At 44.3% G+C, this 16,644-nt stretch overlaps 1 protein-coding gene across 3 annotated transcripts in view; it reads left to right on the forward strand.

The window, feature by feature from the left end:
• MASP1 (MBL associated serine protease 1) overlaps nucleotides 1–16,644 on the forward strand; it is a 587,565-nt gene that overhangs the window by 87,300 nt on the left and 483,621 nt on the right. For all 3 annotated transcript variants that reach the window (XM_069617478.1, XM_069617479.1, XM_069617480.1), the window contains exon 2: nucleotides 3,440–3,665. In XM_069617478.1, coding sequence (XP_069473579.1) covers nucleotides 3,440–3,665 — 226 coding nt within the window. The remainder of the gene's footprint in view (nucleotides 1–3,439; nucleotides 3,666–16,644) is intronic.

Below are 16,644 nucleotides of genomic sequence, written 5' to 3' on the forward strand. Positions count from 1 at the left end.
AAGGCCATCTCAGCCTTTAATCCTTCTTAGGTCGATAAATGAGTACCAACACAGGTTGGGTGATATTGTATGCAAATTTGTTCTATAAAAAAGAGCTTAAGCATAAGTGCTATACAATAACATATTATCATTTGGCCTTGGACGTCTGCTTGCATTCACAGTAATTTGACAATATGGATCTATACACACAGATATTAATGATACATATCGTGATCCATTCTTGTATGCAAAGTTACGATATTTTATGAGCTGTGATGTAATGTGGGAAACTCATGAACGCTCCATAAGTAGCATTTTCTGTAAAGTCGTGAATTGACACGATTCACAGATGATGGTTTGAGGGCCACTTTTTTTGAGGCGAGGGGTGGGCCACTTTTGTGAGGCGAGGGGTGGGCCACTTTTTTTTCAGTGTCGGGGCCTATTTCTTGTCCCAGTCCGACCCTGCTAGAACGACCCACTAACAGACCATATAAGTAAGTTCTATACAGAGGTCTCCTGATTCACCGCAGGGGGAACGGGTTGCAACGTCAGGGTTCAAACACCCCCTAACGCCCAAGCATTAGGCACCAGCACCCAAACAGATGGAGAGATGGGGAGTGTGTTGCCAGTCATTGGCCATAAAGGAATGTCAACTGGCAGTGCATTTCATTTACATGTTTTCCCCAACTGTTCGATGGAAATATATTTTAAAAAAAGAATAGAAAAGCTCATGCTTTGCAATGGTTTTGTCTTTTGGGCCCTGTAATGGAGACAGAGGTTTAAAGAGATCCCCATCTAGAATGGTGTGTGTGTGTCTGTGTATCTGTGTGTATTTGTGTGTTTATGGTGAGGGCAACTAGTGGGGGATTGTTACGACAAAGAGGATATAACCCAGGGATTAATTTATTTCACAAGGGGCAGAACATGATTAGCAAATAGCACTGAGCAGGAACATGTGTTTTGCACTGTAACAAATGAACATTCCGAAATATATATTGTGTCAGGCCTCATGTTTTCTTTGGGTAAAGTAGCCCAAAAGGTCAGGGAGCAAATAGAAATATTGTTGAGAGAGACCTTATGTTTTACTTGGGCAACGCAGCCCAAACGTTGAGAAGAATACTAGCATATATTGCTGAGACAGACTATTTATTTTCACTGGGCAGAGGCGGCATGAAATGGGTTGTAAGGGGCCATGTGCCATTCCGACAGGGCTCATTGTTTCTTTGGGCACAGGAAGCATGAGCAAGAGTATGGACCATATACTTGGATAGATCTCATGAGGCAGCATGGACATAGGTGTTACAGTGTCACTGCTGGCATATCCTTCAATATGTGGCCATGCAAGTACAGCACTCGCAGGGAAAGCCCCCACACCTGATTTCTATTCACCTGTGCATCCACCATAATCACCCTGTACCCAGCCAACTCAGAGCCCTGGCACTTCTGACTGTGGACTCCGAGTCCCAGGTGTATCCCTCCTGGGCATGCCAGGGTACGGCAACACCAAAGGGACACGCATCCACAATTCAAGGATCCTGCAACCACTATCAGTACTTCCCTGTAAGTACTGAGAACTGCCCGAGTTCTTCTTCTTTTATCAATGTTCGACACATGCGTAAAGGTTTTGTACACTAAGCTAAAAGGAACTCCCAAAACGGATATAGGCTGCTTTGCCGGAGCATTAAGTGTTTGCTCTTATAAACCGTCATCTTTCTTGGATTGTTGTACCCTGACACTACAGGCATTCATGCTACCACTAACTCCATCCCTACTCCTCCTTCCCTTACTTACCTAATATGATGTGGCATTTATAATGCGCCTATACACAAGTGTTTCAAGTGTTCACCTATACACTTATTTCACGTGTCTTTACCTCCTCCCCACCTTTGCACTCCCTGGTGGGTGCACAGCACTCCACACTCCGGACAATCCTCAGTGGCGTAAGACCACTACAGGGGCACAGTATAACAAACTCTTGACATAACACAGCACAGGGTGAGACAAGGTTCCTTGTAACTCCCTCAGGGTGCAGTCAGCATGAAAGGTGGGCACTGCTGGCATATTTGTGTTGGCAAGGCCCTTGATCTGTTCAGGGCACATCTTCACTTACTGTTGAGCCAGGCCTCAAGGTTTTAAGACACATCACAAAACATTCTACGCTCCCCCCACCCCCTCATTGCATCATTACCTGGGTGTGTTGTGAACACTTACTCCTGCTTTCCCATCTTCTCGCTCATGTTCCTTGCCCCAGCAGACTAAGGTCTGGGTACCCGTGGTGGGGCAGAGTATGATACTTCCTGGACACGGCTAGGTGCTGTGAAACTACTATGATCAGGGACGTCATTTGGGGGTCGCCAGGTGGGGCCCTTGCCACCCCTGAGCTCTCCCTTGCTACCCCCGTAGTCTCCCTTGCCACCCCAAAAAATAATAACAAAAAAGAAAAAAAAACATGTTTTCGGTTTTTTTCTACAAATTGAAACTCCTGGGATGTGGCTAATGCCATGTTGCTCTTTGTTTCTAGAGTGTCTGTCTTTCTTGTTCAGGCTTCTTCAAAAAACAAAAAAAACAACAAAAAAAACAAGGGGGTCCACAAGTGTAACACTTTGAGCACTGACCCTAAATATGAAAAAATAGGAATAACAAATCATTTGTCTCTATACAATAATTGCTAGACTCATGAAAGGTTTATTTCAGGCACACTTCAGGGGGTGAGTCACTGATGTACGCTGTTCTTAAACACCTCAAATTCACAATGCAGACAAAATCCTCCAAAAAGCATTTATAGTAAAATAAGCATTATGCATTTTGCTTTTTGCAAGTTGCAGTTATAGCACGTTTTTTTCTGCTGATACATATGGTGACCCATTCTTGTATAAAAGGTTTATCACGTTACAGTGATATTGTAACCATGTTATTCATAGTGTACTTAGGAACAATGCTATGTGATGCAACTTCCTGTTTGTCAAGGGGGGAAAGGTTGTGTCCCATCGCTTCCTGTGATGTCACTTTGGGGTGGGACCAAATTACATCACTTCCTGTGATGCCATCGGAGATCAAGGGTCATGTGATTTCATTTCCGCTACCCCTGGCATTTTGGTGAAATGGCGTTCCTGCCTACGATGGTGATTTGATGCAGTATAAAAGCATATTAACATAACATAACATACCATGCACAGCCATCATGAAGATATGTGTGTGGTTGACATGCACCTATTGGACCTGTTCATGTATTCCTGTGCTGAACCCAGTATACCTTCTATGACCTTTCCCCCCATTTCTAGTGAAATTATACTGTAAAATGTGCCATTTGAAATTATTATTTAAAAAAATGTGTTGGGTTAGTTTAGGTTCGCCCTCCGCATGTACTTACTTCCTCTGCCAAATTTGGGGTCCTTCTCATCTTACCCTTGTCGCCTTTCATGGACATCTCTGACTGACCAACATCCTCTCTCCTTCCCAGGTACCTCCTGTTCTTCTGCGCATGCGCTCTGCTCTCTTCTGGAGTGGGGGCAGTAGAGTTGAGCGACACGTACGGGACGATCCAGTCCCCCAGGTTCCCCGATTCTTACCCCAGCGACACCGAGGTGACCTGGAACATGACAGTTCCTGTTGGATTTAGGATCAAGCTCTACTTCCTGCACTTTGACCTGGAACCGTCCTACCTCTGCGAGTACGACTACGCCAAGGTGAGCAGAGTGGGAGATTGGGTTCAAGTGTACGGCGCCTCGGCCAGATCTCGAGAAGATGGCATTAGATCGCGTACCACATGAGATGGGCAGAAAATAGTATGAAACATGCTGATTTCCCCCCATTAACAACACTTTCAATTGCAGAATGTCTGCAGGGGGTATAAAGTAAGAATGGCCCCACACATAATGTCACCAGGAAAAGCCATTGGCGACATTGTATATGGCGACATTATGTATGGTGACGTGATGCGGGGATGTCCCCTGCTCCCCTTGTAAAAAAAAAAATCGGGGCTTGAGGGGGTCCCCCTGCATGTTCAATGTAACAATGTCTCCTCAAAAAACAGCAACATTTTTGTTAGGAGACATTTTTGCAGGAACATCATGACATGGAACCCTGCAGGGAGGGCTCTGAGAACGGAGGGTCAATGTTCAAATCGTACTCATCACACGGAACGCTTGAAAGCACTGCGGCCTTCATTACACCCTATGATGTTTACCCCTGAAAGGTTTCCAGGCCCCTCCATTATTTCAATCTTCTAAAAACTCCATGTTCTTGATACTGGTCACAAGATACAGTGCTATCTAGGCCAGTGTAAGAAGAAAATGTCCCTCTTTAGCTAATCACACAAAGCAGTGTGTGCAGAAAAAAACCTTTTTCACATGATCATTTAGGCAGTGTATGTAGGGTGAAAATATAGCGTTGAGATCCTGTGCTATGCTCAAGGATGCATGTATAAAGCACACGGAATCAGTCAACTGCTGTGACTATGGGCCTCATCAGGGGCTGGGCGGAGCGGTAGAAATGTGGCGGCAAAGTGGTTACTGCTGCATTACCGCTCTGCCCAGTCCCGAGATTGGGCAAAAAGTGGGAGGTTTTTGCTGGAGGTAAACTCCACCCCTTTCCGCCCATTTTCGGTGCTATCAGCGCAGCGCCAATTGCACCGGCACGAATAGCACCGTTACTGCCCCACAGAATCCTATGAACGCTATTTTCGTTGGTGTTATCCTGGCGCCATTACCACTGTGATACCGCCAGGGTCGTGCTGAGGCCCAAAGTCCCTAGATAAAGTACATAGGGAGTGGGTAGGGGGAGGGGTTCTACACTGCACCACACACTGCTCATGGCATCTGTCTTGCTGATTTCCCGTGCCAATCATGTCTTTAGATCATTTTCTACACTGATTTTGTTGTGTTTGCCCTCACATTAAATGTGAAGTGAGGTGAGCATAACCAGTGTGGGGTACTGCTTTCTTTCCTTAGCTCAGGATGGAGTGAAACGCAGTGTGGGTACACTTGTGTCAGTTGTATCGGCAGTTGTGGCGGTGCGAGTCGTGCACGGTGGTGGCCGAGTTATCACGGTTTTACAGGGAACTGTGGCACATTTATAGCTGCTTTAGACGCCATAACTGCTGCACTTATATTTTGCGCCGCAACCATAATCTCCCTTTATCCAAAGTTCTGTCACTGAATTTTCCAGTCCACTGAGCGGCTTACCAGGATGTGCTGCAAAGAGTTTCTGTGGTGTCATGTTTTAGTGGTGTTTTGCATGTCTCTGCTGTTGCATTTTACTAGGCACTTTGTTCTAGGGCAAGAGCGGTCCCCTGTCTAGCCGGTCACACTGGGAAAAATCACTGTGAATAGTTTTATACTTTGTAAGTGTTGGACTAACCGTATAGTCTGTTTTCTAGCTTTAAAGGTGTGGCCCGCAGGGAGGGAGCTGATTGGTCGAACACACTAGAGTACAGCGGATGCATCTTTTGGGCGAAATGAGTGGCGTGCCAACAGTGTGCCCAGGGGCCAGTACTAATTCCCCCGTGGCATCAGGCATTTCCCTCTCTTCTGCAGAGCAGAGAACTCTTTGGACTCATGTGTCCTGGCCAATAGTTCTGAAAATCACTCACACATTACAACTTCTAAACCTGCGGACTACGACGCCCTGAAAATACCTATCAAGCAAATGTAATGTAACTATCACAGCAGTTCCATGTAGTGTGTCTTAATTAACACCAGGCCTGCCGTGAAACATAGCCATGAAGGTTTTGGTTTTATTACAGAGCATAACATTGGTGTCTGTTTTATCACAGAGACTTAGCACACAAACCCTTGTCCCCACTGATGTGTAATATCGCTCCACCGCAGTGTAACATAATTATTATAAGCAGGACACCTGGCCCAGGAGGTGGATGCAATAGGTGCCATACAGTGGGGTTACTTTGCTGAAAATGTTGGGGAGGACATTACATCTGAAGAAAAGGTACCCCAGCCAAATGAATGGGGACATAATGGGGTGCCATGAAAGTTGGGGGGACAAACACCAATTCCCCCCTAGAATTACACCCATGGTGCCATATCTCGCCAAAGTACACCTTAAAAGAGACCCGATGCCCCATTGTGAATCCGTGTAAAGAGCACGCTCTCCCTCCAAATAGCAGACATCATACATTTTGGTCGATATCGACCAAGGAGATATGATACAAGGTTTGCAATACCTCTGAACCATCTAACATCCCAATGACCAACTCTCTATGAACATGTTGCAGTATTAGAGGATTTTAAACTTAAACCAGATGATACAAATAAGACATTACTTAACAAGAACAGACTTCATCTATCACAAAAAGTGTTTGGTTCGACCAATATTGGAGGCCACGAGGTGGATTTGGGATGTTTGACCAGTTAACTTGTTCTCTTTTCGTCCTCCTATACCCTTGAATTGGACCGTTCCTTCAACTCTGAAATTTTTATCTCAGTCCATAACCAAACCAGGGAAAATTAAAGAAAGAAGTCAGTTGACACCAACGAGAAACCGGAAACATCTATCGATAAAGTGACTGAATGGACTTTGAGCAAGTTGCGAGGCCACTAATCTCAGATCGGAATCTGACTGCACAGGCCACGCCCTCTTATCAGTGCTGGCCTTAGCAGTGGCAGCGACATGGGCGGTTTAAGAAAAATCTGGTGCCTCCCTTCCCCTAATGCCCACGGTGGCCCTAGTCAATGCTGTTGGTGGGGGGTGCCAATTTGTTTTTTAACTCCCCGCTCACGAGCAGGGAGTTAATCACTCGTGCTAATGCATGAGCGCCCTATTCTAATGAAAACCACATTGCTGCCATGTCAGAGTGGGGAGGTAATCCTCAAAAGCATCAGCATTCTATTGTTATTAATTGCGCCATGCCACCGCGGGCGCATTTAAGAACTATACAGCACCGGCCACGCGTTCTCCCACACACCAGCTTGGGGAGCCCTAGAAAGACTCTCCAGAGCAAGTGTGGCAGGGGCTAATGGTGCCCTGGGCGGCCGCCCAGCCCACCCTACCTTAAAGCCGGCTCTGCCTCTTATAGATCACAAATCATATCGATACATGTTTGGACCAATTGATTCACTCAGAAGAGACATGATTTAATTCCTAATTGATGGCTTTCCCTGGTATTGAAAGAGTTCAATCGTTAATCGAAAATGATGAATTTGTTGTGAACCTGCTGCAAGGAGGCATTAATACGTTTCTTAAGAGCATGTAGAACAATACTGTTTTTGCATCAACATAGTTCTTTCAGGAGCAACTTCTGAATTTTAATTCTCTACAGAAAATGTCTCGCTATTATAATGTAACAAAGGCATTAGTCCTGTCACCTGTTTTATTACATATATTCTTAAATTGTATATTATATCTGAATTGTCTCTTTGGAGTAAAAGTTTTGAACTACTCGGACGGTATGCCAAAAATGGCTGACTTCTCAACCTGCATCCTTCCCAAGGATGAATTGAAAACATTGGTCTCATGACGAATCGCGAATAACTTCATTAGTCTTGACTAGAGCATCTCACCCTCCCCTAGATTAGGTCATCTTCACAGCAAGTAGAAGAGGTACCAATGCTAGTTAAAAGTGCAGGAGTTACCCTTGATGACAAACATGTGCTCTAGCACCTTGAAACGTCTCGTGTGCTAGATGGAATTACCAATAATGATCTCGGGCCGAAATAACTGGACAGACTCAAGGAATATGGCAAAGTACTACTTTATTATCAGCATAAACATATATACCTTTATATCATGTAAGTATTAGCAATATTACTGCATGCTCTTATCTGGTGGACACGCCTTGAACCACCTCTAAATATGTATAATATTGATTATAGCAGAATATAGCAACGGGTTGGCCTGTGCAACATTGTATAGCTTGTTGCCACATAGACCTTCTGATTGGTTGGCTTTCTCATCCAACCAAGAACATTTGGCTCGTTAGCAGCACGTAAGCAAAGCAAAACCCAGGAGCCGAGAGCAACGTCAGACTACTACCCACTTGCCCAATTAGTCCATCATCTCTCATCAGTCCGGCCCCAAGCCACACTTCTCATTTGTAGTTGACCTTGCAGCCTGTTCTCTGTTCTGGGATTTATAAGGTTGTGTAGGTACACCATTATCTTCATCTGAAGGTTAATGAATAGCCCTTGTTTTTGACTTAATGAATCACATGTGAGGAGACACGAATTTGTCCATTTCAGCCTTCTATTTACTGATATTTGATTCAAATGTGCTGGGTGTCATTACTCCTCTTGGCCTCTGGAGACTTGATTACTCCATCTTGCATTTGCTTTTCACATCCTTGATTGTCTAATACTTGGCACTGGCAGATGTTTTCTTCTTTCCTTAATCTAAGAGAAATATGTCTTACATACATGGTTTATCCTTTTCACTCCCCTTGTGTCTTCCAATCAGGGTCAGACTGGGACAAGAAATAAGCCCGGTCACCCAACAAAAAGTGGCCCACCCCTCACCTCATAAAAGTGGCCCACCCATCGCGATCCTTGACCTCTGATGACATCACCAGAGGTGGTGTCATTTGACCCCAATCCAAAGTTACATCCCAGGAAGCAATGAAACACAACCTTTCCCCCTTGACAAAACAGGAAGTGGCATCAAATAGCATTGTTCCTAAGTACACTATGAAAAATATGGTTATGATTTCACTAATGAAATATATGTTTCATACAAGAATGGATCACCATATGTATCATTAATATCTGTGTGTATAGATCCATATTGTCAAATTACTGTGAATCCAAGCAGACGTCCAAGGCCAAATGATAATATGTTATTCTATAGCACTTACACTTAAGCTATTTTTTATAGAACACATATGCATACAATATCACCCAACCTGTGTTGGTACTCTTTTATCGACCTAAGAAGGATGCAAGACTTTTTAGAAAAAGAAAAAAAATCCATTTTTTTTCTTCAAACTGGCCCAGGCTTGGCCAGAAATCGGCCCCCACTCCTCAGGGATGATTTCACCCAGCCACGGGCCGAAAGGCCGAGGGGCCAATCCGACCCTGGTTCCAGTTATTCGTTAAAGTAGCATTCTTGATCCCGGGCCAACAGACTCCTCTTTATTCCTCACACAAAGCTGTTTTTCCAACATCTCCTGACTCTACAGCCCTGGTCTGTCTCTGAGGTAGCTTGATTGGTTTTAATACGAGCCCGGTGTCCATCTTTCCATCATGGCCGCCCTAGCCACGTTATGTTTTCTTCTGCAGCAAGCTTCTACATCTACCTTGCGTTCATGCGAATATACACTTACTAGTCAGCAGGTTACTTTATCTTCTTTGCATATATGATTTCTTCATCTTCAGTTACATGTTTCTCTTCTTACTTCAGTTACATCTTTATTTGTTAAGTATTTGCATATCGTTTCAATGCGCCTTTATGTCTTTCCTTCATGACGTCACTCTGTCCTCGTCCGATTTCACTTATAGCTCTTCGATGTCCGATGGTGTGTGCTGACATCCTTCCACCCTTTCAGTGCAAGGGTACATTCGATATGGTTGTCTGAGTGCATATCATCTCTTATACACTTGATGTGGTATTGAAATGATACCTGGTGTCCCACAAAGGGCTCTTCTCTCGCTGTTCCAATATGGCGGAGGCGAGGGGCGGGAGCTAGGGATGATGCGTCCACCTGCTCCTCTACAAACAAGTCATGGAAGCCGATGTGACTAATGTAGTGCAGAAATGTTTTATTCTCCATTTAATTCAATAACTAATGTTATATACTGGCTTCTGGTATTAATTGTGGGACAGGGTTTCAAACCTGTCTTGCTATGCATTGTCTTGCTTCCAAGATAAATGTGTTGCCCCTGAGCTATCCTCCTGGCCATTTAAACACTGATCATGCCTCACCTCTTTGGTAACAGTCCAAGCAATTCTAACATTGCTCTTCTTGCACCTATGCTATCTCAATAGCTTATTTCTTTAGACTACCCAAAATCTGCCACACAGACTGCAATGGGTACAGGATGTGCCAGTGCGGTCATTGCAGGGATTGCTCTGATGGTGTCCATGTACCCCATTAGTTACCAACTAATAAGAGAATGTAGTTCCAGGCCCCCCGCATGGCGCATAGAGCTTGTCACACGCTACACCCCGCTACACTACGAAAATGTGTCATTGAATTATAACCAAGCAGTTACTTCGTTCAGCAAAGAGCTTGGTGCTTGCATTGCCATGATTTAGACTTCCCAGATGTGGAGGCCGCACTTCCTCTTTATTTTCCTCCACATTATAGAACCTGCACCCAGATAAGATCGAGGCGAAGGCTGACCATTTAACATTTAGGAAACAACCGAAACCATATTGTTTCTCTTAACCTTCGCGCTTGACTGCGAAATGTCACATTCCTGCTCTTTAGCAGCAAGAACACACCTAGGTTTTAATAATTGTGACTGAAATAGTGCTTGGTAACATAACTTAGCACAGTGTCCTTTAAACCATAGTTTTTTCACAGATTCTCAAGGGATTTTTATTAATATCACATGTCCTATCTACAGTGCCCACAGGACAATGTCTTTGGTCGTGCCTGATCGGCACTTTTACCAGAGCATGGCCGTCAGTAATAATCCGGGCACTCAGGAGGATAGCTCAGGGGAAGCAAGACAATGCGGAGCAACACATGTTCGATCCCCGGGTCCACAGTTAGAAACCTCAGTGTATTAAGCACGTTATATATAACCTATCATATCATATCACTCACCTTTAAATAGGCTGGTGACTTTGGTCATGCCCATGGCACTTCCGAGCAACCTGATTGGCCCCATGTGCGTTGCCTGAGGCCATTCCCAGTGAGTACTTTGAGAGGAGTAGAGTCTTCACCGTGGTCACACTTTGGAAACGCCACTCTCTTGCTTCTAGTGCAACCTGCAACATCCCACTGTTCTATTTAGTCCAATTGACCTCTGGCTTTCTAGGCTGCCCATTGGTTCAAATCCATAATTGAAGGAAATTGTATAAATCTTGTGACTTGCAGCAAGAAAAGTCAAGTATGACGTCAGCCGCTTAAATGTCAAGTGTAGAACATAGCCAAACACGTAACAACAGTAATTGTTTTTATATTGCATGGTTTTGTTTTATTTATTATGCTATCGTACAATAAATATGTCTTTTATACAGAAACAACTGAATGAGCTATTCTCGCTTGTATGTGGATAACTGTAATTGATTAACTCTTGTTAAACTGTATTTAATAATAGTGCACAGAACCCCCCCCCCCCCCCGGCCCCCCTTACAGAGCTTGGGGCCTCATTGGTCAACCCCTACTGCCATATATTTTATTTTTAGAATTTGTCGAGCTCAGCATTCTGCGCCGAGGCTACCTCTCGATGAACAACAGAGAGTCCAGTGGAGTTAACCTTTTATTATTATTATTATTTGGGTATTTATTGAGCATGGGCTCAGCTTCAGGAAGCAACAGAGAGCATTACAATCAGAGAGTGAAGAACACAGGAGGGAAGAAGAGAAAAATGGAGTGGGGGAGCTAACAGGGGAGGGTGAGGGTGGGAGATTCGGGAGCAAGGGATCTGCAAAAAACTAGGGGGGGGGGGCAGTGGAGAGCCAATCGTCCAATCTCACCTTGCCTGCAGAGGCACCATTTTTGGGCTCGACAAAAGAACAGGACCTCAGAATTGTCCTTGATCCAGAGATCAGGGTGCTTTTAAAGTTTTGAGGAAAGTGTGTTGAATTTGCGACTGCTCGTTGCAGAATCTGTGACGTCTTATGAAGTCGTAGCAGTCAGCCTTGTGCACCGTAGGGAACATAGCCCATGCCACAGTGCAATCGTCGGCCATTCCCTTCATGTTCTATCATCTGCCGAGAAGTCCGATATTTTCAAGATACGCGCATCACTAGGCCTCAATAGGAGTTTGTCAGGAATACCACCAAACAGAATTACCATTACCACATGCAGAGAGAATGCGGTTATGGGGTTTAAAGGCAGCATGATCAAATGGACTGAAAGGCCAAGTTAGGCCCAAACTGTGCAAAAAGATACATGACAAGATGTGACTGACAAACAAAAAGCCCAGCAGTTCATTTTCAAACTGCAAAACATGAAAACCCTGTGTACTTTTATGAAGAAGAGAGGCCATGGAATGTGGGCCTTCTGCAGATTGCAAACCACAATAAAATTCAGTTTTACATTGAAAGTAAAGAGTACAGAACAGGCCGTGCTAAGTGAAGGACAAAGAGCTCAAATCCGGCCTACATTTATCATTATGATATATAAAAAATGAAAGACACTTTTCACGACAAAGAATGGCATGGGAAAATAAAGATGTTTGCGGCTCTGAAGGAAAGGTACTGCGTACCAGTGAAACTCTCTGGTCTAAACCTTTTTAAGGTATATTATAACGTGAAGCAGAACGTTGGCACTTTTGCAGCTAAGAACAATATATACATGGGAAAACATTTCTGTGGCCAGAGTCCAGTGCGTGTACATATGAGGATATAAATGTGAACATTGATGGCATGATGCAGGATATTAAAAAGGCCTCACATGAAGAGTAAATGTGACAGATTGGAAAGCACGTGTTTCTATTATTCAGAGCACAGAAGGCTTGTGTGAGTGTAAAGACGCCCCCTCCTGAAAGCTAATAACAGTGACCCTCCCCATCATTTGCCAGGCTCTCCATCTGAAAGACCCTCGCTTTGAGGCTCAGAGATGAAGCTGTATTCATGCATGACAGAGGAATTTATTGCTGTAGCTGGGTCAGCAGAAAGGCTGTCATTAATGAGTGGGATACTGTAAAATCCCCAAAATTCAAGAATTTATGTGGTCACTCTCTGGGCTGACTGGGGGGATAGCCGCTATCAAGATTGTCACATGAGGCCAGAAACCAATTTAAACAGCGAGATAAGATCACTTTAACATCCATTATCCCAGCCTTTGACTGTACAAGAATGTTACGTGATTTACACCAGCCTGAGTCAACAAAGAAAGCAGATGCCTATGGCTCAGGTTGAGGGGGGGGGAAGCAAAACTTAATGTGCCAATAAAACAGACTATGCACATATGTAATTGTCTTTTGTTGATTATCTCGGGAACCGTAGGTCCTAGAAAGATAACCTAGAGATCATGGGAAAGGTAATGAACATACTTTTGCATTTGTTTTTATAAACATTCAACCTTGGGAACAAAAGTTAAAACCTAAAATGTGGTGCTAACTCCCCAGTAAATGTCAAAAAGCAGAGCTTTGGGGAGGGGATAGCTTAATAAATTAGATATCTGATTAGAAAATGTATGTTATTATTTTCCAGTTACCCATGAAAATCTGTCGATCGCACATGCAACATCATGCAGATGCCAGACACATCTTATTAAATCTGTTAGAATGAGTAGAATTAGAACATATATAGGTTTATTTAGAAATTGGAGAAAGATGTCATATAGAGACTTCTTCAGTGCAAACATTAAAATGTTTAAAAAGTAAAGGCACATGGGTGGACTGATCCCCTCCCAAATGTTGCCTTGGTAAACTGAAGGGGCCAATCAGAACTGATGGGCCAGCCATGCAAGAAGGGGATGGAGAATAGTTAATAATAATAATAATTTGGTACTTATATAGTGCTACGAACCCTCAGGTATCTGAGCGCTGCTTATTATTACCCACGGTGTGCGGTGCTCATTTATCGACCTCGGAAGGATGAAAGGCTGAGTTTGGCCCTGCCGGGATTCGAACCTGCGTTAGCAGGCTCTGCACGGATGTCAAAGCGAGCGCTCTACTCGCTGTGCCACTTGACCGGCTAATGACCAATGAAAAGGAATAGCCAATAAACTGGCATATAATAATTCAGACATTTTTGTGGCTGTGATTATGGGCTTATAAGGTGTTGCACAAAAGAAATCAAGGATCTGCCTGGGAAATGAAGAGAGAGCTGCCTGAAATCATCTGGGTCGGAAGATTGATGGAGATGTAACAGTGCAGGGAAGACTGCCGGACACTACCTGGGTTGCATCTGCACTTGAGATTGCTGCAGGAAACCATGGAAACAGAGAGAGATGCTGGGATCTCTGCAAGGAGAGCTCAATAGACGGATGAATGTTGGTGGCTATACCTGACTGAAGGGCCTGACCAGATCCCGGTGTTTATCACAATGGTGCCCAATCTATGGACAAGACTGTCCCCTCCACACCATCAGGCTGAATAAACAGCTCACAAGTGTTCAATTGGAATTTTTTATCATTTCTCAAAAAGATAACTTTCATAAGACATATATTCCAACAAAGATGCTCTTTGTTTTTCAGGTCAATCAGTTGCTCTGTGTGTTTCGAGGACCTATTCCCCTTCATCAGGAGCTGAACTGTTGATATAAACAGAAGCAGATGCAATGTCTAACATCCTGTTTTCAATATTCCTAATGTTTCAAATCATGTTATAAAAGTCAACATGCGATGAACCCCAGTGATCCCCCTATCACAAGTGCACAGACTCATCTTTCCACTACACAGTGATCCAAGTCCCCAATTCAAAATGCATCTCGAGGTGTCCATGAACCAACGCCACCACCACCACCACCGATCCATTGGGATGTGAGGCTGCATGGGGACAATCCACCACCAATCTGGGAGCTGTACCAAATACCTAGAGTACCAAGATTTATACCAGCCAACGTGCGTAAGCCATCCACCTAAACTGTGAGATCCATGTGTTCCCCAAGAGATGGGCGAGAAATGCTGATGCCCCTCCCGGAGCACCCAACCCAGAGATCCAATGTAAGTAATTGTCCAACAGAGCAAAGTGTGTTGGGGATCTGTTTGAGTTAATACCTTCCACTTAATTAGTGGGTGGGGGAGGTAGGGTAAATTGAGTAGACCCTTAGTATATTTTACTGAATAATAATTGAATTAACTACCATATAGTCATTGAATGTGCAAGGGGGCCTCGGGAGGGTTCAAAACCTCTGCCCACTTTCCTAGTGCTAATTCAAGTTATAGGGCCTCATTCCGAGGTGGGCAGTAAGGGATACCGGGCACCGGTAAGCAGACCGGTGCCGGTAATCCCTTACCGCCCGATTCCGAGGTCCCTTGGCGGGGACCGTAAAGGACGTGTGGTCGGACCACACGTTCTTTACGGGACCTGTTAAGGGACCTTGGAGCTAATAACGGGCCCGCAATTAGCGGGCCCACTATTAGAGCCTTCCCATTGAGTCCTATTGGGGGCTCAAATGGGAATGGGGGAATGGCTTTTGGAATGGGGACCTACTGGGTCCGCCTAGGGCGGAATGTCCTGGTAAGTCCCCCCTTTACCAGACCGGACCGGGACACGATTTTGGAGGCAGCCATGGCGCTAATAGCGCCATGGCTGCCTCCAAAGTCGTAATGAGGCCCCCAGTCATTTAAAATAACTACATATTCCTATTGCTCACTCCCAACCCCAAAACTCCCTCAAGGGAAGGTGTGTCCTTGTCTAAAAATGAAATTCCTAAATTGTTCCACATTCCTCAGGCCTGACCTTAAAGCAGAGGGGTGATACATGTACTCTGAATGTCAGGGTCTTTGGTACTCGGGCAGATACGTGTCTTGCTAAATTAAATAAAGAGAAGTCCCTCTTTGAAATATACACCCTCTGCCTGGAGTGAGGAAGTGACCCTGATAGAAGAGACCATTTTTATTCCTTCCAGGTGAAGGAGGAAAATGTTCCACGTGTGATACATGTGCTGTCTACCAATGTTTGATGTGCTTTCACATTGCTAGTTTGACATGTGTGCAGGGAGATTATAAATCAAGCGCACTGCGTGGGAGAAACTGTTTTACACACATGAGCAATGGCACTGTGATTTAAATCCAACTTCAGAAAAGGATTACCAAGTTCATGATTTTGTAATGTCCCACGACATGGAATTCTGACATGCAGAGGTTTTTGAGGCCTGTGTTCCAAGTACATGAAACCCAAAAGTGAAAATGCAAAAGGTGTGTTTTTGTACTAAAGCTTAGTTTTGTGCCACAGAGAAAATGGCACGTGTAATCATTTGGTACAAATATTCACTGGACATATTCAATAGAAGTGTTTTCTTTCTGCACCCCGCGCAGCGGAGGGGTGTACGTGGCTCTATAGGAGTCATAGACACACGATATATAAAGGGTAGTCTCTAAATATATCGTTGCACAGTAAAGTTGTGCATGATTCAGACTCCTGTGTTATTCCCCATTTAGCAGTCCTGTAGGACTCGATGGGGCAATGCCATATGATCGCATGTGGTAAAGTTGCATCGGGTAATGGTTTCGTTTGGAGGACATTTCTGGCGCAAAAGAGTGGGTGGTCTCAAGGAGTCAAAGGTGTGAAAAGTGCAATGTGGTAAAAGTGGCTATAATTCTGTTGCTGCCAATTCTTTTACCGCACGGCCAAACTCCAAATGCACACAATCGTCAGAGTTGTCAAGGAGTACAGGGATGAAAAGTGATTTGCCCAAGATCACAGATTGTGGGCACGTGGGAATGGCGGGACTAGATCTCCATGGTGAACTTGTCCCAACAGTGTGCTCTGCAGATCAAGGCTTTTTCTGTCCAATTATTCCTTGCTGTTCAGAATAGATCAATATATTCTCTCTGAGCTTTACTTTAGATCATTTAAAATAACAAAAAAGGGGGTGGTAAATGCACCCACTCTGTCCGCTAAGTTTGAGTTGATTCTTGGCAGAAAGCTCCCC

This window comes from Ambystoma mexicanum, chromosome 10 (genome assembly GCF_040938575.1).
Source record: "Ambystoma mexicanum isolate Mex_15411 chromosome 10, UKY_AmexF1_1, whole genome shotgun sequence".
In the NCBI taxonomy this organism is placed as follows: domain Eukaryota; kingdom Metazoa; phylum Chordata; class Amphibia; order Caudata; family Ambystomatidae; genus Ambystoma; species Ambystoma mexicanum.